The sequence below is a fragment of the Mauremys reevesii genome, linkage group 15 (assembly GCF_016161935.1).
Source record: "Mauremys reevesii isolate NIE-2019 linkage group 15, ASM1616193v1, whole genome shotgun sequence".
NCBI lineage: Eukaryota > Metazoa > Chordata > Testudines > Geoemydidae > Mauremys > Mauremys reevesii.
In genome coordinates, this window is record NC_052637.1 from 29,522,664 (window position 1) to 29,548,794 (window position 26,131).

At 49.4% G+C, this 26,131-nt stretch overlaps 1 protein-coding gene across 4 annotated transcripts in view; it reads left to right on the top strand.

Annotated features, from left to right (window-relative positions):
- RNF157 (ring finger protein 157) overlaps positions 1-26,131 on the top strand; it is a 123,428-nt gene that overhangs the window by 11,905 nt on the left and 85,392 nt on the right. For all 4 annotated transcript variants that reach the window (XR_005588515.1, XM_039501944.1, XM_039501945.1 and 1 more), the window contains exon 2: positions 4,195-4,313. Coding sequence is in view for 3 of the 4 variants with exons in the window: in XM_039501944.1 (XP_039357878.1) it covers positions 4,195-4,313 (119 nt within the window). In the remaining variant the exon portion in view is untranslated. The remainder of the gene's footprint in view (positions 1-4,194; positions 4,314-26,131) is intronic.

Sequence of the window (26,131 nt, forward strand, 5' to 3'; positions counted from 1 at the left end):
TCCCCTGCCTCTGAGCCCCAGTCCTGCCAAGGGGTTTCCATGGGATTCTGGAGAGATGCTCCCCCATCTACACTAGCTTTTGCTCTCCCTTACCTGCATCGGGGGCCTTGGGCCCTGGCCTTCAACTTCTTTTGACCTTCACCCTGAACTTCAGTCGCTCAGGCAAGCGAGAGGCTGCTGGGCCCTATCTAGAACCAGGCGTTGTCAAGGCGGATGCAGTGCCAGCTTCCTCACGCGGCTCTGTGTGTGCTCTCTATGGAGTGCCATGCACAGGTAAGAGACACCTCCCTTCTGATCTGCAGCACCTGCCCTGCAGAGAGCCCTCTCTCTCCTGTCTGGCTGAATCGTGTGTGGGGAGCGTGCTCACTGAGAAGTAACTGGAGACCATCGTTCTCCCTGTGGTCGAAGTGCTCAGTCCACTGGGGGCCTTTCCACTGGGCGTAGTCGGAAGCGGATCTGGTGCTAGATCAGGATTTGAACCCAGGGCTCCAGGATTGTTGAGCACACACAATAAATGGCGCTGCTGCTTACTGCAGGCTGCCCCCTTTTAAACTTTTTTAGGGGCCTAGGAAACTTCCCTTAGAAGGTTTAATGTGCACTTCTGTGATTTACTCTTCTGCCCAAGTCCCTTAATCTGTCCAAGTGAAGCCATGTGATGTATATCCTCACCTCTCCTCCTCCCCAGACATGTGCCCATATCGGTTTTAGCAAAGGTTGAGGGCAGCTCACTGTTGGGTTCTTTCAGATGGCGGCTTTCTCTCTGTGAAACTATCTTACCTATAAATTATGCACGTGGAAAATGGGGCCAGAAAGCAGCAGGCATCAATAATTGATAGTCGAGCCTTCCTCAACTGTGAGCTACGTCATTGTACCCGCTTAGGTGTCTGGTGGTTTTCTTCTTTTAAATTGCACAGTGTAACTTGTAGCTGCTGCTCGGAATCATGTCAAATGTCACCTCACACTCTCCTACCCCCCAGGAAGGCCCTGATCCACCCTGTATCTGCATGGAGTCCACGGGTGCCAAAGGGTGCAAAGCGCTCAAATGTTAGAATGTTAAAATGAAGGTTAATTAAACACCCGTATTATTATTTGTGATATGGTAGTGCCTAAAGGGGCCAGTTTCAGGTGTGGCCCCCATTGCGTCAACAGTGAGAACCAATCCTTGCACCAAAGTGTTTATAAGTAAGGCTACGTTTTGGTCACAGGGATTTTCAGTAAAAGTCATGGGCAGTAAACAAAAATTCCCGGGCCTGTGACCTGTCCATGACTTTTACAATATATCGCTAAGTAAAACTTGGGCTGGGGGTGCTATGGGGGGCAGTCTGGGGGTGCTGGGGGGGTGGCCCGAGATCCCTGCTGGTCCTGGGGAGGGGTGGGGGGCAGAGGTGGGCAGCGGCCTGTGGCCCAGGGCCCCCATGGGTGCTGGGGGGGAGGAGATTGGCAGGGCTGGCAGGCTCCCGACCCGGCTCCTACCTGCAAGTCCCCTAACCCTAACCTGGCTCCGCAGGTGCAGCTCCCATTGGCCGGGAACCACAGCAGGGGTGGCACTCACGGGCAGCGTGCAGAGCCCCCCCTGCCACCCCTCCTCCTAAGAGCTGTGGGGACATGCCAGTGTAAAGCTGGGAGTTGTAGGCAGTCATTGTTTGAACTGAACAGATATATTGAGACACACAGGGTCTGAGTCTGATCCCACGCCAGTTATTAACTCCATTGGCTGCACCAGAATCGTTCCTGATCTACACCGAGCCAGTGAGAGCAGAAATGGGCCCAGCGTTTTCTGGTGTGTGTCAGTATCTCACTATTCCGGCAGTGTTTACTGGCCCAGCAGCAGAGCTAGACTGACTCAGCTTCTGACCTCCAGCTGCTCCCTTTCCTGTAGTTCCCGGGGCTTTTGGAGACATCCCTGCATTCTGGCATGACAGTGACTGGGTGATGGGGGTGGGGAAGAGGGGCTGCCGCTGCTGTATTCTCTAACAAGCCTAGAAATTAAATCAAGTCTATTACAAGGATTAATGCCTCTTTCTAATCCCCAACGTTGATCTGCTCTCCCTCCATTTGTGAAACTGAAGAATCATTGGAGAACAATCCCCCCTCTTTTTTATCTCTTGCAAGTCAGAGGCTGGCTATCCATTCCTGCTGGCGTGGCTGGGATTAAGGCCAGCTCCTTAAAAGTTGGTTTGACCTTTTACTGTGAAATCTGTGAATTGTTTAGAGAGCGAAGGGGCAGGTGTCAGAGGCCTGGGAAATGTATGTGATGCATTAACTCATGTTGGGGATCTGCCCTCCCCAGGGGCAAGTAGATAGTGTCCATTACCAGGCAGTGTGCAGGCACTGAAGGAAGAATGTGCTAGACATAGGTCATTATTAGAGGTAAACCTTAATTGTACTTTTCACTAAGGTACCTGTACTGATGAAAACTGACCTCAAGATTTGGCCAACAGGCTACGCCCTTATGCAAGCAGCTTCCCATTGTCTCCATTGGGAATTTGCCCGAGAAACAACTCGGGCTCTTCAATCACTTCTGCGCTCTTGAAAATGTTACCCTCAGTAAAATCCGCGTGAGGATTTCCAAGTCTGACCTGTGGCGAGGTTTTCCTTGATAAAAGAGAGCTACTGTGTAATACAATCACTCTAACCAGGTGCAAAGAGACGCAACTCACTAGACCAAAGAGGCGCTTTAAAATCAGGCTAACGATTGGACCAGAAGCTGCCATAATGCTGCTCTGAGGAAGTAGATGGGACCAGAGGGACCAGGTTTTCCATGAGAGAGCCTTAAGTGTGGAGTTCTCTCTTTCATATGATGTAATAATGACTGCTCCCAGGGCTGAACTGGGTCCCCCTTTCAGAGGGCAAACCCAAGGTCTAAGCAAGTCCCCGTGGGCTAAGTAACACCTATGCCTTGTGCTGGCCTGTGGGACAGGGTTAATTTCTTTGCAGAGCATCTGATTCAACCAGTACCGATGCTTTATTTCACGGGCATGTAATGGACATGGTTCTAGATTTGCAAATCCTGATGATTTTTTTTTCCTGTCTTTGTTTGTTTGTCCAATTTCCCTTATTGCGATTTAAATAAATACATTTTATTAAACAAAGCCAAAGGGAGTGGCATTGCAGATCCACTTCCAAGCGATGGCAAAGTCATGTCTATCGCTTTTAAAAACACAAGGGAGCGGGGAAGAGGGGGTTGTTCCGTTGAAATGACCCTTACAAGCTTTGTAGCAATTTGGAAACTGTCTGATTTCCAGTGAAGAACGCAATCCTTTCAGTCTGACTGTGAGCAGTTTAAGGAGGCCCATCCAGGCTGTCGGTGTCTGCTGAAAATAACCCACCTCTTTACCTGATTGGTGATCCTGCTGGGAAAGCCATGTAGTAAGTTTCGCTGACTCCTGGGTGTAGTAGGGTAGGCATCCGGCAGAGAGGAGGAGTGGAGTGCACAGGTCGTGATGGAAAGACCCCCCTAGGAGCAGCTGCACCAGGGGGGAAGCCTTAGGCTGGGGGTTTGCATAGAGTTATTTTGGAAGTGTCGTGGTTAACAAACCAGACTCCAGGATGATTCTGTGCAGTTTTGTTCCGAGTAGGACGGGCTCACTACTTACTGACAGGTCCTTTTGGGGAAGTGTCATTAAAATGGTCGCCTCTGAGCTAGATACGAGGCGCTGCTGACATCAGGACAGGTGTCTCTTAAAAGCTGCCTTAAATTCTCCTCTCTTCCGTGACTCTGTCTAATCACCAAAATACAGTAACAGAACAACTCCCTGGAGTTTCCCTTTCAGACTAGACAGTTAATGCGGACGGTGGTGCTAACCCCAAGCAGAAGGACTGTCTCAGTTACTCAGACAGCGTGAAGAATAGGGCTCCAGTTCTTGAGACCTTGGATCATCCCTCCACAGTGTCGCCGTTTTGAACAGGTCTCTTGTCAGTTACAGCTGGCTTTGGAGGCATCAGCCCCCGGGGGATTCAAATGAAGCACTTCCACAGACAAAGCAAAATCTGAGCGCATTGACTAAACGTGTTTAATTTCAGCGGCAGCTCCGCTGCCATTCTGCCCGCAGGATGCGTCATTGCCCCCAAGTGGTAGCATGTGACTGAATTGGAAATCGCTGGGATCATTCCATTGCTCAGCAGTTTATTGAATTCACTTTCCAGCGCCATTCAGTGCATTTAACAGCTTCTGTTTCTTCTGACCCTTTTTAGGGAGCTACTTTGCCAGCCATTTCATCATGGGAGGTGAGAAGTTCGACTCCACGCACCCGGAGGGCTACCTCTTTGGAGAGAACAGCGACCTGAACTTCCTGGGAAACAGACCTGTAGTGGTAAAGTGAAATTCATTCAGCTGGGTTTGCAGTTAGGGAGGAACCTGATATTGTGAGACACGGGGCTTGAATTGCCAGGTGGACCGAGAAATCTGTTATGTTTGAGTTCTTATCCCACGCCTATTGCCATGGTATCTGGGTCTGAGCTACAAAATTCAGATCCCTGGATACAAGCTTCCCAAAGTTTGTGGGGGTGTTTGGATTAGCCCATTACAGAGAGAGGTGTGGAAGGGACAGCCATGAATTATAGAGGTGGGTGGTTTCAGACCCATCCTTACAATTAGAAGATGTCTGTCTGATGCTCTGCTTTCTGGGTGAGATCCCACTAATTTCAACAGGCCCAGGATTTCGCCTTCTAAATCTGTGGGTGACTCTAGTACTGTACTCACAAAATGGAGATGCCTATAGCACCAGTGGAGGCGGGCAATTGACGAGCTTCTCAAGGCAGCCATTCCAGTGCAGCTCAAAGCGGGTATGCAATGTTCCTTGCCGGCTCTCTTGAGAACACACGCTGCCAGTGGCGCTGAGCTGTGATGCACGCAAATGAGGCCGTCTACCAGAGACTACCCAGCTCACACTCCCTTGTGACGTGAGCTGTTGTTTGAGTCCAGGCATCAAAGACAGGAAAGGCCGGTGCATGCACCCGCTCCACCTACCATAGCTTCCATGGCCTCGTCTTTAATTTCCCTCCTAGTGCATGTGACGAGGCCCAGACTCAGCCAGTCAGCATTCACTGGTTTGTCCAAGGGCCGGGCTGAGGGGCACAGGCTACCCCTGCTGAGGTCTGCACTCTGCACACAGGAGGCTCCATTTCCAAACACCGGGCCCTCACTAGGCCATCTCAGTACTCTAGACGGGTCACCACCTGGATCCATGCATTTTCCGTGATTGCCTGTCCTGTGAGTGTCCATGTGCAGATGCTGGATTTGTGATGTTCTCTCAGGCCCCTGCATTCAAAAATCAGACTCCTAGTGTGTTTGGTGAAGGATATAGGGGAGCATGCCGTACCTCTCTCCACCCCCAGAAGTGTGTGTAAAGCAGACACTCTTTCCCAAGGGCAAGAGTCTGATTGTTGTCACCCAGCATCTTTTGCCGGTAACACCATTCTTCAGTGGCAGCAAAGACACTGATTCTTATAGCTTAATCAGCCCTATTTAGGGTGACCAGACAGCAAGTGTGAAAAATCGGGACAGGGGTGGGGGATGATACGATCCTATATAAGAAAAAGACCCAAAAATCGGGACTGTCCCTATAAAATCGGGACATCTGGTCACCCTAGCCCTATTTACCTAAGTCAAAGGTTCTTAACTCAACCACCCTGCTCTTCCCATACTCTTAACAGGGAGAGGGGTCCTGGCAAAAGGGGTGGCAGCCTGGGGAAAGGTTGAGAACTACTCACACAGGTGTTGAATATAAATACTGAGGTTAGAGACCACACCCACAGCCCAGCTGCCGTTTTGCCCTTGAGCTGCACGCGGTAATTGGCCTTGCGTGTGAATTTTATCATTTGCACGGACACTTGGAAAACTTGGCCCGTGAAAATCCGATTGCAGATTGACTGACAAACTGTTGCCTTTCTGCGTTCCCTTTGTTTTCCTCCTGGAGAAATACTGAAGTATGGGGGGTGGGGTGGCACATAAAGCACCAGCTTGGACCTGCATGTTTAAATGAGGGTTGGCAAGGGTAAAGCCAAAGGATTATTTTATATGAGAACTTTGCTTTGTAATTGCTGAAAAACAAATAGTCTCATCGCTTTTTAACTTCCCAAATTGACTTGGAAATGAGAGAGAAATATTTTCCAACTCTGTGGCTGAAGAGGAAGAATCTTTACCACATTCTACCATATTGACTCTTATCATGGGGGCGTGTTAATTTCAGGCTGTAATATTAATGTGAGTCACCCTTGCTGGGTCCTGTTGCCTTGACGGGATCGTTATTGCTTTAACGATTGGAGTGGAAAGTTCTGCGATCAGAGATTCCATCAGCCCCTTTCTTGCTTTGTGAATTGCCTTCACTTCCTGCCCACCTTTGCCGCGTGATGCGTTTCTGCATGTGACGTAAATTGTGTCAGCGCAGCTTTCCATCTCTGTAACCCGAAAAGGTGGGAGACTTTTTTTTTCCTAAGTCCATGGTACTGATTTTCTTCTTACTTACCCCACTATAACCCCTTTGGCTTCGGTGGCTTTACTCCTGATTTACATGGTAAATGCATAAATGTGCTTGTGTCCTCCAGAAATACTGCATTTAAGTTAGTTCCTGTCTATTTGTGACTTCCCTCAGAGACTTGCAGGTAAAATCCGGATTTTATTAAGGACGTGGAGGTCTGAGCCCTCGACACCATGAACTAGATCTGCTGGAGTTCAAACAGGAATCGCATCAGGGAAGTCCTAAGGCCTCTGTTACACAGGAAGATGATGATCCCGGTGGTCCCTGATGTTGCTCTTCATTTGCATCCCAATACACACACATCTGACTCGTCCCACCTGGCGAATCATTGGAGATTTGCTTTTGCCACCTTGCCTATGTTTGCTCGAAGGGCAAATTACCACAATGCAGCAATGGAAACAGGCAGCTCAGGATGAACATGGAAGCTGTTCTTTTCCTAGCTGCCCCAAACTTGAGATTTTTCGTTGCATGTCATTGTTCCTCATGTTGAGCCCAACCACCTCTTGGGGAGGGGAGGGGAGGGGGTCTAACTCAACCAGTGTAGACTAGGGTTACGTCTCCACTACCCTGGGGATGTGATTCCCCTGCTCGTGTACATGTATCCGCACTAGCACTCCTTGGGCTAGTGGAAGTATAAATAGCAGGGTAGCCACGGTAGCACCGAGAACGGCGACAGAGGCATGGCAGAGCTGTGCTGAGCACCCACACACCGATTTCAGGCAGCTCTGGCCCTCGCCCAGCTCGACTGTACCTCGGCTGCCGCGGCTCCCCTGCTTGCGCTAGCTCGGTGGGAGCTAGTCCGTGTACGCGAGCAGGGGAATCGCACCCCGAGCTGTAGTGTGGACGCAGCCTAAGGTGTGTGGTTTACAATGGGCTATGTTCTGAGACACTGAAACAACCTTTTGTTGGGGCTTCCTGTCAAGTCCCGGGCCTCTCCCAAAAGCCGCATTCCAGGTTGTCAGACCCTTTGCTGCTCGGTTACTAATGAAGCCCTTGGGGGGCTTGTGAGTGCCTAGATTGTGGACGCTAATGAGGCGTGGGGGGAACCCCACACTGCTACCTCAGAGGGGCTCTGTGAGGTAGGAAAGGCCGAAGGAAGGTTGCGGCCCTGCCACCAGGCCCAAGAGTCAGAGGGCAGCGCGCTCTCTCCACACTGCTCGGCTCCAGCAGCAGGCGGGGTAGGGGAGGAGGCAGGGGCACTCTAGCAAGCCGGACAGGGTGAGTGGATGGAGGTAAACAGAAGAAGGGACCTTGCATTAGGCTGGCCATGGGCCTCAGTCAGATTCCCTGGAGGCTCATGTTATCTCCCCCATGGAGCTCTTAGTCCGCATGAAGCGCGGTTGCCTTCCCTCACCCGCCAGCGTTAGAGCCTGAGCATGACCCCAGCACTTCTTCAGCCTGCTCCTGCTGGGGTCCCCTCTGCGCCTGCGGGTGTGCTGTGCAGTCTGCAGGAGAACCCGTCCAAGCAAGCTAGGCTGACCTGGACACCTGGTTTCCCTCTCTCATGCTCTGGGTGTGCAAGGGAGAGAGGATGGCTGTGTGTGAGGGCGGGAGCCTGGTATGCGGGAGATTTGGGATCTGCTCCCAGCATTGCTGTTGGCTCCCTGGGGCAGGTAGCTTAGGGCTTGATTCTGAAAGGGGCTGAGTCCTCTGCCCCTGATCCAGCAGAACTCTTAAGCACGTACCTAATGTCAAGCACAGGGGTTCTTAAAGTCAGGTGTGTGCTTTGGGGCTTTGCAGAATATTTGTGGACTGCAGCACATGCTTAAATGCTGTGCTGAATTGGGGCCTACATGGTGACTTATTAGCATGATCAATGCATTGTTAATGCAGGCCACGGTGCAGAGAATGCAGCTGCTGTTTGCCTGCATGGGAAAGCCGGACCATCTGATGTTGTTGTTGCCTGGTGAGTTTTATGATCCAACAGTTAAGTTTATCCATTGTTTAACTAAGGGGAAAAAAATAGACCTTACCATTCACCATCTTTGAAAGGCCCTGCCTCCCCATGCTCAGAAATGGCAGCGATATTTTGACCTCCATCCTAGCATCGGCCTGTCAAGATGTTAGCTTCTCATTTGATTATTTGTCTTCATTCTATTTAAGGCCATTTAAAGTGATGTATAATATTATCACAACTCATACTACAATAGCCGCTGAGGTCAGGGCCCCATTGTGCTGCTGGGCATGTGAGAAGATAGTTCCTGCCCCGAAGAGTTTGCAATCTAAAGGTCTGATCCTGCATACAGCTGAGACAGACAAAGCGTGGGAGAAAGAACCATCATCCCCATTTTATAGACAGGGAATTCAGGCAGAGGGTAGATCAGGTGACTTGCCCAAGGTCTTAGAGTCTGTGCCAGGGTTGGGAATTGAACCTAGATCTCCCGAGTCCTGGTTCAGTGCCTTAGCCAGGAAACCCTCCTTTCCGTGGCTAGAGTGTTTTATCTAGTAAACTCAGCTTCCCCTTTAAATTACATTTTTTTTTAATCGTTAGTGGATTTTAGTTAATTCCGCAGATGAGTGGCTTCTGGTGGCAGGATATATCCTTTTAATAAAAAGGAGAGCACATATTTTGGTGGGGATAATGTACAGCTGTGTGCAGTATTCGTCCATTCCAGAAATTATTCTTCCAAGTTGCTGGAGGGCTGTTTGCCTTCTGCTCACAAGAGTCCCTCAGTGTGCCGTGTGCTCAGTACGCTCTGTGCAAGTGAATGGGAGACGCTGTGCTAAGACGCTTTCCGTTCAAATAATAGCCAGAATTTATAAAGCCACAAAGTTTCCTCTTTCTGACTGTTTTGAATGCACGAAAATGAAAGGTGGAGCTGAGCCTTGAGCTGTTTGTTTCTTTGTTCCATTGCTTGCACATTCGGTAAGTGGAAGAGAAACTCATGAATGGTGGCCTGCCAGGACTGGTTTGTTGTGGTTGGCTTGCTTGTGAATGCTGGGGAGTAATTCCTTGTTTTTGCTTAAAGAGCGCTGAAGCTTTTGATTTATAAAGATAAACATGCATTTAAAAGACTGTGTGGCCCCTCGCAATTAGAGCTGCAAATGTTTGTGAGATATTTGGGGTTCTTTGCATTGGGAGCCGTATTATTATTATTATTAATTTGTTTGTTTGTTTGTTATTTGTATTATCGTAGCACCCAGGTGCCCTAGTCATAGCCCAGGACCCCACTGTGCTAGGGACTGTACAAATAGGGAGCAAAGAGACAGCCCCAGCCCCAGCAAGCTTACAGTACTGGCTCTTTTCATATAAGCACTCAACAAAATAATTATGGCTTGGAAAGACTTTGCTTGCTTCTTGCCGAATGAACCTATTCGGAGGAGGGAAAGCGCTCCTGTGATGCTGCACTTTGAGGTGTTGGGCTGCCAGTGCCATGCAGCAGCGAGGGAGTTAAGGGCTGCACAAGGATTTAGCTGTCTATTAAAATCAGTGGGAGTCCCACAGCTAAACCCTTCCCCCCAACATAAGAATGAAAATTCAGCCTTAATCCCAGTGTATTTTTTTTCCTCCAGCAATGATTGCGAGCGAGCCTCCTGAGTACAGTAAAAGCCTATAAACTGCCCACCGTGCATGCTTCCTTGTAGCAGAGACCCTGACATCAGATAGCCTTTACAGCATCTGAGAGGGTAAACAAACAGCTTGGAAAGAATTAATGCCGCATTTCCAACTGAAGAAACGACATCGTTTGCTCTTAATTAACGATGGGCCTGAGCTGCAGAATGTTGCTCTAGAGCCGCGTTTCTTCAAGGTTTCACGTGATTGGAGCTGGGGTTTTGGTTTGGCTCATTCTCGAGCTACAAGCTAGTCACCAAGTTTGACGTTCGGTGTGAACTTCCGTGAGGTGGTGTGGGATGTTTGGGTCCGTGAATTTGATTCGTTCCGCTCTTAGGGTCAGAGAGTTCTTCTGCAGGGCTTTCTCAGCGTACAGAGTATTGACTCCCCAAACTCTTTACAGAGCTCTCCTGAGTGAATAGTTACAGCCTCTGAGCAGGAGGAGAAGGAAAAGAGATGCTCTGAGATGGGATTTGGAAATAAAATGGAGCAATACAGGAAGGCACTTCCTGGTAGCAGGCGATTCAGAGAAGAAGGCTCCTGCACTGAGTGTCTGTCTACACAGCAAAAGCTGTGTCTGAGCTAGCCTGAATCCAGCTAGCGCGGGTAATAGTAGCAACTCAACTATTGCAGCGTGAGCTTAAGAATAGGCTGGCAAGCCAAGTATCTACCCAGGTCTATGCTGGGCTTGTGCTGCCTGTGCTGAGCTGTCTTCGTTGCTGCTGTTACCTGCGCTAGCTGGATTCAAGCTAGCTCCGACAGGCTAGCCCATGCTCAGCGTTTGCTGTGTAGGCGGACCCAGAGCATGGGGAGACTGGGTGGTGGGACTGGGAGAGAAGCGAGGCATGTGAGAGGCAGGCCTCGTGGATGGGTTTTGGAGACCTGGGTTTGATTCTGTGTCTCCGCCACAAACTTCCAGTGTAACCTTGGCAAGTCATTTAATCCCCCATCTGCACCATGGGGTCAATAATATTTCCCTAGGGGCGTCGGTAATTGGGAGGCTCGTGGAGGTTAGAGACAGCTAGGACTGAACAAGGGTTTTAAAAACAGGGAGGGTGGTTTTGAACTGGATCCTGAAATGAATGGGGGGGGTGGCTTCGCAGAGTTCCTTTGTCCATGAAACCCGCAGTCCATCCAATGACCACAAGGACTGTTGCTTGTTCGGTTCACTATGATGACGTGCGCCCAATGATATTGCTGACCATCATGGAGCAGCCCTGCCATTTTGCCATTGAATGTGCTCCACGCCACCCAAGAAAGCCAGGTGTGGGGTGCATTCCTGCAGCCTTCCCCTTAAGGCTTTACAAATACCTTCCCTGGACTGGCTTACAGTAGAAATCCAGACATCACCTCCCCACCGGTGTCCTGGCAGCACTGTGGCAGATGTGGCTGATACCTAAATCCCGATCTATGCGAATTGGATTTAGGATTCAGGTTTGGACCAGCAGAAGCCAAAGTGTTAAGCAGTATCTGTTGGACGCTCATGAACTCTTTCCAATACAGACAAGATAAATAGCTCATCCCTAACATGGAAGCAGGAAGGAGGCTAACAAAGAAGCCTGACAACTTGATGCAGAATAGTCTAGACAAGCTTTTGCTCCCCCTGCCGCTTTCTTTCCTTTGGTTCTGTGTGTCTGGATTTATTTATTTAAAAAACAGCCATGAAATGTCTGGGATCCTCTCGGAAACTGGAGTTTGCTGCGTTGCCGGTGAGTGCAGCAGAGTGTTAAATGTCAGCCGCCGTTGGGAGCCTGCCGGACTTGGGAGACATTCATTGTGGGCAGTGTTGCGGGGCGGGAGAGGTTGTTGTGTGGTTTACAGAGGGAGTAAACCAAAAGTGAGTTGTCACGCTGGCCTACAGTGGGAGGAGAGGAGGACACAGAAGAATCTCTAGGTCAGATGTTAGTGGGGACAAACCAATGTCAGGGGATGAAATTGGGGGACAGTAGTTCTTTAAATGGTCTGTGAACATACTTGGTGTTCTTGGAGAGATACCCAGGGCCATAACAAATGCTGACCTTGTGCACTGTGTGGAGGCATTGGCTTTGACTGTGGCCCTATAGACTTTAGTGTAGGGTCAGGAGGGGGAGACATCGGTGGTGGGAAGCCAGGTGTGGATACGTGCGCAGACCCAGCCACCACCACGCTGTCGACCAGATGAACCCTCTGAAGCCAGCAGCCTTGCCAAGGTTGATGTTGGCCCAAGGGGTTGGGGTGGGGAAAGGTGACAAGCTCAGTGGGCTCTCTGCTGCCATCCTTATTGCCCCTCTGCGGAATACAGTGGAGTTACCACAGGGCTCAACCTGGCCCATGAGCCAGAGAGAGAGGTGGATAGGGAAGGAGGTGCCTTATCGGCAGCCTGCTGAGACTTTAAGGCCAGAAAGGACCATCATGATCATCTAGTCCAGTGGTTCTCAACACAGCTGCGGCCCATGTGACACCCTCAGGCAGTACAGGCGAGTCTCATCTTACGCTGGGGTTATGTTCCACTGTCAGCGCGTAAAGTGAAAATCGCGTATAGTCAAAATTACACTGAGTGTAATGGCGGGCAGAATCACCCACACTACAGGTACAGTATTTCAATGATTTTTCTCTCTCTTTTTTTTTTTTTGCCGACTGTGCAAAGCTGAATTTGCGCATGTTAAATGCGCATGTTAAATGCATGTAAGATGAGACACGCCTGTATAATATATTGTGTGGATGCGGCCCACGTAACACACAGCGCACTGCGTGTGCAGCCCACACTTGTAAATAGGTTGAGAACCTGCAAGTGACCCATTTCCCATGCTGCAGAGGAAGGCGAAAAACCCCAAGATCTTTGCCAATCTGACCAGCAGCGCCGCCAGCTTTTTTGCCGTCCTAGACGGCAGAAAGTCCCGCCCCTGACAGAGGCAGCAGAAGGTCCCACCCCCGAAATGCTGTCCCCGACAGAGGTGGCGGAAGGTCCCACCCCAAAATGCTGCCCCCGACAGAGGCAGCGGAAGGTGCGGTTGCCGCCCCCAAATGTTAGTGTGGTCACCTAATGGGTTGTGCCGGCCCTGATCTGACCCCATGTAGTTGGTGCTTCGCTAGTCTTATCGTTCACCAATAGGGTGATAAGGAAGTTGAGGTCAGTGGATGAGGTCTTACTGTAATTAACTATAGTCTAAGAAAGCGCCGAACTGGAAATCTAAGGAGGCAGAGATCACATGTGCAAAATAGGAAATATATTGTTAATGGAGATGTGCAACCTTTTTGCAGTATAACTGAGACCAGTCAGAATGTGTGTGTCTCTACGTTTCACTGCAGAATCAGAAACAGGTCTATTTTTGCACACGCAAAACATTTATTGAAGGTTTTGTAGGATTTTTCTTTGACGGTCGCCTGTTTCGGGAGGCTATTTCTGGGACCAAAAAATAAAATAAAAATAGGCAAAGCTTTGAGTGAAGTTGTGCTCTTGTTCGCAGAAGTGGCTTTGAAAATAATAATTTAAAAAACCCTTTGAAAAGATGCAAATATTTGACATGCAAATGTAGGGTGCAAAATTTCATGAAAAGTCCAGCTGTTCTGGGTGTGAAACTGCGAACACTTTCGCAAAGCAACTCGTCCACAAAACTTCCTCATTTCATCCACTCCAAAGTGCTAGCATCCTTCCCGTTCTGAAGAATGCCTCTGAAACTCACAGTTGCTGGACAAATCACTGTCCAGTTCTCTTTAGCATTGGCCCTTCAGCTGGGAGAATGGCGACTCTGTCTCACAATACATAGGAGAGAACAATATAACTTGCAGAGATGGGCCCAAACCAAAGCCCGCTCCAGATCTGAACTTTGCTGCCACCTGTCTCCTACAATGGGTTGACCTGAACACCCCTGAAATCACAGAGATTTCACACCCAGAGCTGAATTTTGTGGCTCAGGTCCTGCTCTGTTGAGATGGGACTTTAACTCTTTATCACGGCTCTGTCTATTCTGCATGTTCCCAATGTATGCAAGGGTATGTCTACGCTGCAATCAGAGGTGTGACTGTGGCACGTGTAGAGACACCTGATCTAGCTGTGATCTAGTTGGCTTGAATGACAGCAATGAAGCTGTGGCAGCACGGGCTAGCTACTCAAATATATATACCCAGGATCCCTTGTAGAGCCCATGCACAAGGGCTTGTACATCCCATCATACCCACAGCTCACAGCTATTGTAATTCGAGTCAGCTTGGGTATGTCTACACATGCTGCAGTCGCATCTTCAGTTGCAGTGGAAATGTGCCAATGCTAGAAAACAACATCACAGCAGCTTTCTCTCGCTCTAATTCTGTACGTGACGTTGGGTCCCATTTTCTCCTTTTTGTGATGTGGACTGTGCGAGGCTGCACTGGCCCAATAGCGCGTGATGACTCCTTGACCGGAGACGGAAGCTAATGGAGACTGGAAATGTGCTTCATCACTGGGAGAATGCAGCTCTCGCTTTCTCTCTGCATTGAAGACGTAAAGAAAATCCTGGGCCGGCTGCCATGCGCCAGGCATTGCTTTACCATTTGTGTTCACGCATGCCCTCTGTTTATGTACTTGCTAATCAGACCATTTTTGCCAGCAGGAAATTCGGGCCAGATAATTGCTCACTCGCCTACAAAAAAAAAAGCCCACTTGGTGTCATTTGTCAGCGCCTCGCTCGTTGCAGCGTTTTGCCTCGGCGCTGCCCGAGGGTTTCAAGTGGTCGGCTTTCTCTTCTCAATGGCTCTGCATGGGTCCCATCAGCAGCGCTAACCATCCAAGCTTTGTCCTTCCAGCTGTGTGTGGCGTGGCAAGTTGTCACCTGTCTCTGTGCCCAGGTTTTCTGCGTGGCAATACGAGCAGCTCTTCCCAGGGATTTTTAATGTTTGCTGGGTCTTATCTCACGGCCATCCACTTTGAATCCAGTGCACGAAATCCTGCAGATCACTGTTCTACCTGCAGATCGGATAGTCTTGGACTAAGCACCCTCCTCTGAACAGAATATGCCCACTCTGTATATGGTCCAATTCTCCCCCATTTCTAGGAGTTTGGCTTTTTTTGGTAACTCATCTGACACCACTAGACAAAACTCAGCCTAAGTTTTCCTTGCAAGGTTGGCTGATCGTAGATTTTTTGATGCATGGCCTCTCTGTCCAAAACCTTAGCTCCTACCTAGAGAGAGATGCCAACCCTCTCATGTCCTGACTGCGGTTAACAAGATTCATCAGCGAATGATTCAGCAGGGAAGAGGTTGGATAGAGCCTGGACTGGGATTTGGGAGACCTGCGTTTGATCTCTGGCTCTGCCACAGACTCCCTGCGGAACTTCTGGCAAGTCAGTTCATCCAGCTGGTGCCTCAGTTCTTCATCTGTAAAATGGGAATAACATGTCCTTCTCACACAGGGTGGTGTGAGAATAAAATCCATGCATGACTTGGAGACTCTGGGACACTACAGTGATGCCGGCATTCCAGGTCCCTGGCTAGATAGCAGTAATTCTTTGCAGGGCCCTCTGCACCAACATCAGGATGGCTCTGGAGAGCAGCATTGCGCCCCTAAGCAGAGTCATAGATTCTAAGGCCAGAAGGGACCACTGAGATCATCTAGGCTGAGCTGTACAGCACAGGCCAGAGAACTTCCCCCAAATTCCTGGAGCGTGTCTTTTAGCAAAACATCCAGTCTTGATTTAAAAATTGTCAGGGATGGAGAATCCACCCCCACCCTTGGTAAATTGGTCCAGTGGTTAATTACTCTCACTGTTAAAACATTTATGCCTCACTTCCCGTCTGAACGTGCTTTGTGTCAACTTGTGTTAGACCCGTTTCTGCTGGATTGAAGAGCCCATTGTTAAATATTTGTTCCGTGTGTAGGTGTTATGGCCTGTACTCAAGTCACCCCGGAACCTGCTCTTTGTTAAGCTGACTAGCGTGACTCGTGAGCGGTAGGGTCTGTCTGCATAGCAAAAGCTGGGCAAGCACTAGCCTGACCCAGTGAGCTTGAATCCGGCTAGTAGTGAAGACAGCGCAGCATGGGCAGTACCAGCCCAGCACAGGCTCTGGCTACGTAATGTCCTCCGCACTCCAGCCTGCACTGCCGTGTCTTCTCTGCTGTCATTACCCAGCTGTGCACAGCTGTGCTGTGTCGACAGACCGTCTGCCAGCCTGTTACACTTGGGCTACTACAGAATTTGCCTTTTGGTGGCTCGCTGGGCTACTGTGGCTGTCTTCCTCTAACAGGGCAAGTTAGGTACATTTCTGGCCAGGTGATCAAAAGATGCTGTTTCTTGTTATTAAGGAGACTTGGTACGAGTGAGGTGGAGGTAGGGTGACCAGACAGCAAATGTGAAAAATCAGGACGGGGGGGTAATAGGTCTGAGTGTCTCCTGACAAGTGCTGAGTGCCCTCCATTCCCACTGGTGTCTGTGGATGCTAGAAGTCTGCAGCCATTGCGTCCCCACCTGTGTCCTTGCAGGGCTGTGGCTGCTTGTACGTGGGCAAAGACCTGGTCTTTCCTGCTGGGGTGAATTTAGCCCTTTCCTTCTGCTTTTCCATATCCCCATGGCAAATTTGTGCAACAGGCCCCTGAATGCTTCTTGCTGGGATGGGAGATCAATACCAATTTCCAGTGCTTGGTCCATGCCACAGACTGTAGCGTGTAATAAACACGGGCCGTTTGGGGGAGGGCAGAAAGGGCTGTAGAGATGCTGTTACAGTCTGTCAGCGCAGAAGTAGGTGCTGGGCTGTAACTGAAGTCTGTCTGGCCAGATTCTGCTGTTACGTGGGTGTAGGTCAGAGTAATAACTGCACTGACTTCAGAGCTGTAGCAGCTTCTGGCTCTGTGTGTCTCGACAAGTGGACTTTTCTTCCTCCTTCTGTAGGATCTGACTGCCATCCGGGCTGCAAGAGGGACTGTCCTTTCTGTTTGTATGGGACGCGGCTATTCCGAGGTGTAAGGGGACGGGTCTTCAGAACAGGGCAGTAATCATACAGTGGCGGGACTGGAGCTGTGGGGTAGGGGTGGGATCGGGGGTGTCAGTGAAGACTCCTTTGTGCTCAGGCAGGGACAGTCTTACCTTTGATATAAAATCACTCCCTGGGATTACCCAGGGCTTAGAGCAGTGCTTGGGAGCAGTACAGGACCCCGTATGGCTGCAGACTGGCAATTTATGGCACTGTACAGCTTCTCCAGGCTCCTTAGCTACACGGTTTCAAGGCACGAAGTCCTGGACTCTGTGTGAATGGATCTGGGCTCCTGGGTTACATGGACACCAGCTCAGGAAGCCTCGTTCGTTAGGGAAGTGAGAAGCGCTGTCTCCTTCCCTGTCTCTTCACTTGTCCTAAAATGTCTGTGCCAGGTCCAGTGTAGAATGAACATGGAAGCTCTGATGGCCACTTCCATGGCTACATACTCTGCCCTTTTCGAGTTCTCTCTGGATTTCTTGCATGAAGAAGGTGGATATTTACTCCCAAGCTTGCCCACTCTGCAGTGTTGCCAACTATTTGGTGCTTTTCTTAAAGGTCCAGCTGCAGGAGTCAGGTAAGAATTTCAGCTTTCATTTAAAACAAAACAAAACCCCGAAAGCGTCTGGCCCTCCTGCCATCAGAGAAAGGTGTGACAATGAAGTGGATATGCCCTAATGGGTCAGAAACCAAATGGCAATAAAAAGGACCCACATTTTATTTTTAAAAAGTCTCATGAATTTTTTTAGTTATCTTAAGTTTTTTTCAGTGCATGCGTTTTGTCAATACTGTGTATGCAGCATGGATCTTATCCTGTTTTGGGGTCTCATTCTGGGAGGGTTTTTTTAGATTTGCACTGTTCAAATGCAACTGGGCTTGTATCAGGGACTGGATTTCAGTAGGCTGTCTCCTTCCAGCTACAGAATACACACCAACCTCCTTTACTACATTCTCAGAAAGACAGGGGTTGGGGATGCTCCAAACTCCCACAAGCTCTGTGGATTTTTCCAGAATCCAAACCCTGATCCAAATTTTCTCAGTCCCCTCTGGGTACAATGGGTCAAAACCAAATCTCCTGCTCTAAATTCCCCTGAATTTGGTGTGGGGAGCTTTAGAATCTGAACATCGATCCAGACTTTGTAGCCTGGTTGGGCCCATCTCTGATGGCTACCAACTCAGTGTCTGTGTGTGTCTGTTTGAATGCGACCCCATCCTCCAGAGTTGGCGTGTTCGCAGCACACCTCGGCAGGCATGCAGGGCCTCTTTCAAGTCAATGAAGCGAGGGGCTGAATCCAGCCCTGTGGCCTGGAATCATTCATCATGGCTCAGTTTTTCTGCTGTCCGGTTGAGGGAGATGTTCCATGTAGGCTGCAAATTCTAATTGGCGCCCCAAGCAGTCATGCCGCCCGCAGGCGCGGGGGCGCAGCGGACCTCTGGCGCGGGCATGACGAGGGTCCGCGGTCGCTGCTGCTCGCGCGGCCGCGCGCGCGCGGCCGCGGTTCGCTGGTTCGCGGAGCTGGCAGTCATGCCTGGTCCTGCGGGAGGAGCAGCAGCAGGCGCCGCCCGCCAACATGCCGCAGTCATGCCTGGTCCGTCCGGTCGTCCCCCCCCTCCTCCGCTCCTCCGCGGCGGCCGCTGCGGCAGGTCCGCCCGCCCCAGCCCCCTGCCCCCAAGCGCCCCCAGGGGTGTGTGCCCGCTGGGCTCTAGAGCCGCCCCTGGTTCCATGTATCATGTCCTGAGAGAGGCTGAGCATGCACAATTCCCACTGAAATGAAGGGGATGGGGGTGGTTAAGCACTGACATTGGCCCCCGTTAAACATCCTCAGCAGTAAAATAGATTGGGAGAGATGCACAGAATAGGTGTGTTCATGTGAGTGATTGTCTCTGAAGAATAGGCTCATCTTCTATAAAGATGTTTCAACAGCTCCTTAAATGCCTGACTGCTCCTGCAGGAAGCTCCTGTGGATTTCGGGGGCTACTATACCCCCTCCGGTCAAAAGCTTCCCTGCCAGTGAAGCTAATTACTAACGAATCTGAGGGGCAAAGAAACTGTGTGTGACAAAGGCCCTGCTGAGACCAGCCCAGGGAACTGCATTAGCAGCCACCCTGGAGGAAAGGTGACTCTCCAGAGACCCGCTAACCTGCTCCTCCGATCCAGACACACCTGTATGTTGGAGGAGCTTGGATCCAGAGCTGCTTTCTGGGGCTTGTGTCTGATTCTACAGCTAATAGGCCCTGGCATTATTTGAGTAACTATATCAGGCTGATGTGGCAGCTCTTATTTGTTTAGAAAGGTGTCTTGACGGCATTAGAAATGTAACAGGCTCTGTCAGGTGTTGGTGAATCGGTTGTTACGAAAGGCAAGCTGTACAAAGTAGGGAATGCAGACCACCCAACGCAATTGGAGTTACTCTAGGATATGGGCCATGATCACGTTGCACCAGGCAGGTTTTGCTGAAGTGCCTACCCTGAACCAGGGCTCGAGAGGAGTTTCCTCAACGACTGCTCATGAAGGCGTTGAAACCAGTGTACAACCCCAGTCACATGCTTGTTTCCCGTCCTGATCCCCCACGTGCTTGTTACGAGAAGGCTGTATTTAGCTACCATGTCCTCAGAGTAAAACTGACAACTTCTTCCAGACTCTGAAAGTTCACACAGCTTTGTCTAGCGCTGGGTTGGCTTTTCAGATGTTACAAACGTTGATGTTTGTCTCTAAAGTTGCAGCGCTGTTATTTCGATGTGCTGACTAATTATGATACCACATAACCAAACTGATTAAATAACCAGAGCTGCCTGCTGGTAGGACATGAGCTCCAATAGATTGGTGAGCACAGGGAGAAATGCTCTTTATCGAAAAGGTCCCCTCTCTCATTTGAAAAAAGAAATTGCTTTGTGTAGCAAATCCATGGTAATTCATGCATCTGACGCATCTCATGTGTCTGACGAAGTGTATATTCACCCATGAAAGCTCATGCTCCAATACATCTGTTAGTCTTTAAGGTGCCACAGGACACTTTGTTGCTTTTTACAAACACGGCTACCCATCTGATACATGGTAATTCAGGTATTCTCTGTTGCCCTGTGCTGCATCTCATGACCACTTGCAACTTCATAGTGATGCAAGGGGTAGAACGGCAGTCCCACTCCCAAAGGACAGGCCCTTTCCCCTTGAGCTGAAGGATCTCCTTCATTAGCTCTTAGCAGTATAGGGCCTGTGAAACACAGTCAAGTGATTCTGATAAGGGCTTGTCAAAAATCTTCCTTGAAATTGTTTTTATTTTTTTTGTATGGAAACTTGGGTTTTGACTGAACACATTTTTCTGTGTGACAAGTGGCTGCTCTCTGGAAAATGTTGATATTCTGGTTTTTGATATTTCTCTGAAAAATCCAGGATTTTCTGGGGAAAACATTGACAAATGATCAAAATCTCCTGGAGGAAACTCCACTACTTTCCAACCGGGTCTGGCTCAGCTTCTATCCGATGCTAGACAGTCCCAGTAGCTAGTTCAGTGGCTGTTAGCTTACACTGCATACGGCCTGTTAAAAAAATTGATCATTATTAGAGCTGGCCAGAAAATTTTGGACAGAACAGTTTTCCGTCAGAAAATGAAGTGTCATCAGAATGTTGGGAGCCGTGCTGGTAATTGTGGGATAGCTACTCGGAGGTCTGCGTGGCCGCAGTACATAGAACATTAGCATAGATGCAGAGTACAAACTGCATTAGAAATAGCATGCCCAGTTCGGCCATACTAGGCTGACCTGCACCAGTACTGTCCCATTGGTTCACTCACCAGTAGTTCACTTCTCTAGTCTAGATGCAGCTAATCTCCTGATTCCCGGACCTGTGCTTTAACCACTCTAAACAATGCTGCTTCTGACATGGAATGAAATGGATTTCTGTTGCTTTAGACACCCACTGCTGCTTTGAGAGATCACTTAGTGTGCTTCAGCTGTAGCGTGGCTTCGGCGCAGCTCTCAGGGTTTCCTTGAAGCTGAGCCGTGAGAGAATTAAACAGCTGTCCAACATCGCTGTTAAATTAACTGCAGAGCGCTCTTTCCATCTAGGGTGCCCACAGATGTTTATATTAATAGCCGGGAAGTCAGGGGCAGCAATCATGCGGCACAAATTTCTCTCTTCTCTAGCGTTTTGTTCCAGATGAAATTAGCAATACTGCAGGGTTTCCATTTAGTTCTCATGACTCATTAAAAAGCTCATTACCTTGAAGTTAATGACTCAGCAACCTTTTGCCTCCTTAAGGCTGTGTGTGTAGGGAGGGTGGGGGTGGTGGAATGTGAAGATGTCTGAGATTCCAAAAAAAAAAAAAGATTTACTGACTTTGTCATTGGCTGAGAGCCTTGCAGTCTCATTGGCTCATGGGCTGTCTGTGCTAAGGAGTGCCTGAGTTTTGACACTTTATCGCCTCAGAGGAGATCTGAAGTCTCCACTTTCCTATGATCAGCAAAATAGAACAGGCTAACAGAAAACAGTTCTCTAATACTAACAATCACCCCAGCCTCTAGATATAGCTGCATTAGCACAGAGCTGATTTAATGCAACAGACTAAAGGACGATTCTGCCTTGTTACTGTGGTGACAATCGGGAAACTCATGGAGATCAGTGATGTTACATTGGTGGGAATCTTTTGTAAGTGTGGCCAGAAGCAGTCCCAGATGGTATTGAGATTGTGGAGTTATGTAGGCTGTGAAACTGTAGTACTTTTGTATACTGCACCTTCAGATTTTGGTGTAAGCCATCTTGTTCTGGAGTTGCTGTAGCATGTTAGAGGAGATGCACACGCTATGCTCTCTCGCATGATGCCTCTATGGCTGTTCTTCTTTGGTGCAGGTTTAATCAAATTAGACCTGAATAAAGACTGGGAGTGGATGGGTCACTACAGAAACTAATTTCCCTCTGCTGATACTCACACCTTCTTGTCAACTGTTAGAAATGGGCCACCTTGATTGCATTGGCCTCATTAGCACTACAGAAGTGATTTCCCTCCACCCCCCTTGGTATTCACCCCTTCTTGTCAACTGTTGAGAATAGGCCACTTCCAGTTTAATTGAATTGGTTCATTAGCACTGGACCCCTCACTTAGTAAGGCAACGCCCATCTTTTCATGTGCTGTTTTATTTATACCTGCCTACTGTATTTTCCACTCCATGCATCTGATGAAGTGGGTTTTAGCCCATGAAAGCTTATGCCCAAATAAATTTGTTAGTCTCCAAGGCGCCACAAGGACTCCTTGTTGTTTTTTCAAAGAGTAGTTATCAATAGTTTGCTGTCAAACTGGGCGGGTGTATCTAGTGTTGTCCCACAGGGATAAGTCCTGGGTCTGCTACTATTCAGTATCTTTATCCAAGGCTTGGATAATGGAGTGGGGAGTATGCTTATAAAATGTGCAGATGATACCAAGCTATAAGGGGGTGCAAGCACTTTGGAGGACAGGATTAAAATGCAAAATGACATTTCCAAATTGGAGAATTGGTCTGAATTCAACAAGATGAAATTCAATAAAGATAAGTACAAAGTGTGTGTGTGTAGGAAGGAGAAATCAAATGCACAATTACAAAATGGGAAGTGAGTGGCTAAGTGGTAGCACTGCTGAAAAGGATCTGGGTGTTATAGTGGATCACACTGAATATGCGTGAACAATGTGATGCAGTTGCAAAAAAAGGCTAATATCATTCTGGGGTGTGTTAACTGGAGTGTTGCAATTGTGCTGCTGTCCTGGGCACTGGTGAGGCCTCAGCTGGAGACCTCTGTCCAGTTCTGGGCACCACGCTTTGGGACAGATGTAGACAAATTGGAGAGAATCCAGAGAAGAGCAACAGAAATGATAAAAGATTTAGAAAACCTGAGCTATGAGGAAAAGTTTAAAAAAAAACTGGGCATGGTTAATCTTGAGGAGAGATGAGTGAGGTGAGGACTTTGATAACAACCTTCAAGTATGTTAAGGGCTGTTATGAAGAGGACAGGGATCAGTTGTTCTCCATGTCTGCTGAATATAGGACAAGGAGTCATGGGTTTAATCTGCAGCAAGGGAGGTCTAGGTTAGATATTAGGAAAAACGTTCTAACTCTAAGGGAAGTTAAGCTCTGGAACAGGCTTCAAAGAGATGCTGTGGAATCCCCCTCATTGGAGGCTTTTAAGAACAGGTTGGACAAACACCTGTCAGGGATGGTCTAGGTTTAGCACAGGGGGTGACTTCCCAAGGTCCATTCCAGCCCCATATTTCTTTGATTGCATGGCCAAATTTGGAACCCCTCCACCCAGGAGGTGAAAGGAGCATAGCTGGACCTGAGACCTCCATTTAGACACCCCCCCTTCATTGGATTACAGCTCTGGAGGATTCCAGGGCATGATGGATCCTTTGTTAGCAGGGAATAGTTTTGAATGAAAAAAACATTTTTTGCGGGGCAGAGGGCTTGTTTTGGTTCTGATTTGCCATTTCCCAGCCTTGAACCTGTCCCATTAAATGAAGCAAGAATTGGGTTTTTGGCCAAGCCTGGCTCCTCATTCATGTAGAACAGCAGCCTGCTATCCCAGCAAGGTTTGCCAAACAGGTCTAATGTCCCTTCTAAGGCCGCCCCGTTAGAGCTTCATGGCTTCAATCAAATTCTGCAGCAGAAATCTTCTGTCCTCTTGGACTTGCTGTAGAGGGTCAGAGCTCTTTAGTCAATTAAACCGAGTGGAAGAAGGTGGAAGGTGACTTCAGCTGGAATTACGCCTGCTTCCAGCATAGCTGGATCTGTCCAATTACCCCGTCCCAGTTATAAAAGGCATCATGCCCGATTGCCGCTGTTGTGCGGCTGGTTTAAGGTAACAGTGCAGTTTCACCACTCGGTGGCGCCAAAACGTTTCAAATAAGGAGGCTGTTTGCATTGTCTGCGGGACAGTGGCCTGTGCACTGGGAGTGTTACTCAGGGTTGGCGTTTGAAGATCGTGCCCTGCTGATTCCATTCGTAACTTTAAACGTTCCCGGGTGGTAGCAAGTCTGTGCAGAGGAAAAGCTTTTGCGGCTCTCGGGCTTGGGATCCCACAGCTCTCTGGGAGTTTTGCCCGATTCCCACTGACTGACTTGCACTGAGAGTTGGGTGCCAACAAATGTACACTTGGAAAAGTCTCCCTGGAGTTCACAGTCTGGCACTCGCTGTTTGGAACTGGCAGTAAGTGGTTTTTGAGAAGAATTAAACTAATCCAACTGGAAGCTCTCTGGGGCGGGGACTCTCTCTTGTGTGTGCAATACCCTGCACTGTGGAGCACTCCTCCCTTATGGGGGCCTCTGAGCTCTGCCACAATAGAGCAGCAATTAGCAAAGAACGGCAACTCTATCCACGTGTGTTCACTCCCACGTGTGTTTTCCCAAGCGTGCGCGTACCCTGAATAGAGCACTTCTATTGCGGTGCAGGGAGCATCAGGCCCAGCTGGCATGTTCAGCAGCTTCATCCGTGCGTGTCTGCGGCAGGTACCTGCCTGCTGTTGAGTGGTGCAGTCGCTGATGGAAGCTGAAAGGTGAATGTGGCGTGCGGTCTCCGGTTTCCTTTTGAACAGCCTCACAGTCGGAACAAACAAAGCTTTGTAAAAGCCACTCGCAATGGGAGCCGGCATTGTCTGTCTTCTAGAACAAAGAAGAGTGCGTGTGAGAGAGATCAACTAACAGTGCAAATCTTTGAACTATCTGGGGGCTGATTCGGCTCTCCCTTACCCCAGTTTAACAGTGGAGTTGCACCTGATTTACACCAGCAGATGTGATCAGAATGGGCCCTGTTTTTTTTCAAAGATTTCTTTTTTTAAGCCATGAACTTAAATAAACTCAGAGCAACTGTCTGCGATGCTTTCAAAACCACCAAGAGCATCCCTGAGTCAAACTGTTCTGTTTGTGACTCCCGCCAGCGTTGGTCTATGGTGTTTCGATGCATATCTGAGTCTGCAGCCATAGATCTGTCTTCGCTGGAGAGAAAAGGATACATTGGAAACACCAAAAGAGCAAACGCAGGCTCTGTTAGCACCTAGGAAATGAGATTGGAATGTCACAGCTGCATGGCTCGCCCATGCATGGAGGAGCTGCTAACTGGCAGCTGCCCTTGCTATGGGCAAAGCCTGGCTTTGCTCCCCCACAGGATACTAAATGAGTGTAAATTACACTCCTAGGGTGCCTTCACTGTGTGCCAGGGTGGTGCAGCTTACACGGCTTTGCCCCCTTGATCTGTTTTCTGATTACACTTCTTTGCTGGCCTGGGTAGGAGAAGCTGTGGGAAGATTGTGCGGGGCTGCGCAGGGGTGGGTGGCCACTCAGGATGGTGCAGCATGTGCCCAACTCTGCATCCAGCAAGTCCTGCAGAGGGGCCGGGCAATGGCCTCGTGTAACCCTTGCACCTTTCGCGGCTTGCGTGTGCCCCAAGGGGGGTGAGGAGGAGCAGACCTCACAGGGGAGTGCATGGCAGAGCTGCCTGAGGAGCAATGCAATCCGCTGCCAAGACTCTAGCATCTTGGAGCCCGTCAGCATCTGGCATCGTTTCCACCTTAGTGGCTGCTCCCTGGTGATCTCAGACCTAAAGGCTCTGCCCTGCCCCTGTGAACGGCAGCCAGCCTGAGCACTCAGCTCATGCGCTCAAGGTCACCTTGACGCACGGCTGCGATGCCTGCCATCCCCCAGGCATTGATCCTGTGTGACTCCAGGATGCCGCGGCTCTGGCCCTTCCTGAGTCAGACGCCCTCCCGAGGTGGGAGAGTACTCTGTCAGCGCCTTTCAGTGCGACTCACGAAAATACCGTTTCTTCCTGTCTATCTCGGGAGCGCAGCTGGTTAAATGGGCAAATTTATATTCATTCCATAGCAGCCAGGCAGAGACTGAGCTCTGCCCCCATGATCCTCATCGGAGAGTGTGTTCTGCAGCATCAGCAGTCTAAAAATACCCACCATTAGCATGCCGGACACATTAGAGTCCGGCAAAGGGCTGGCGGGGAGGAGAGCTGGGGGAATCTCAAAGGTGCTTTATCTCCCCATCGAAAGGAGCTGGAAATCAAAGGCAGAAACCAGCCCACTTCATGGAACCTTACGACCAAACCACCTGACTGGTTTGCTTGTAAAATTTCAATGTCACGGTTCCCACGGGAGCCATGACCAGCTGCGCCATGCATGGGAAGCACCCCAGGGCTGCTCTTTGGTGGGA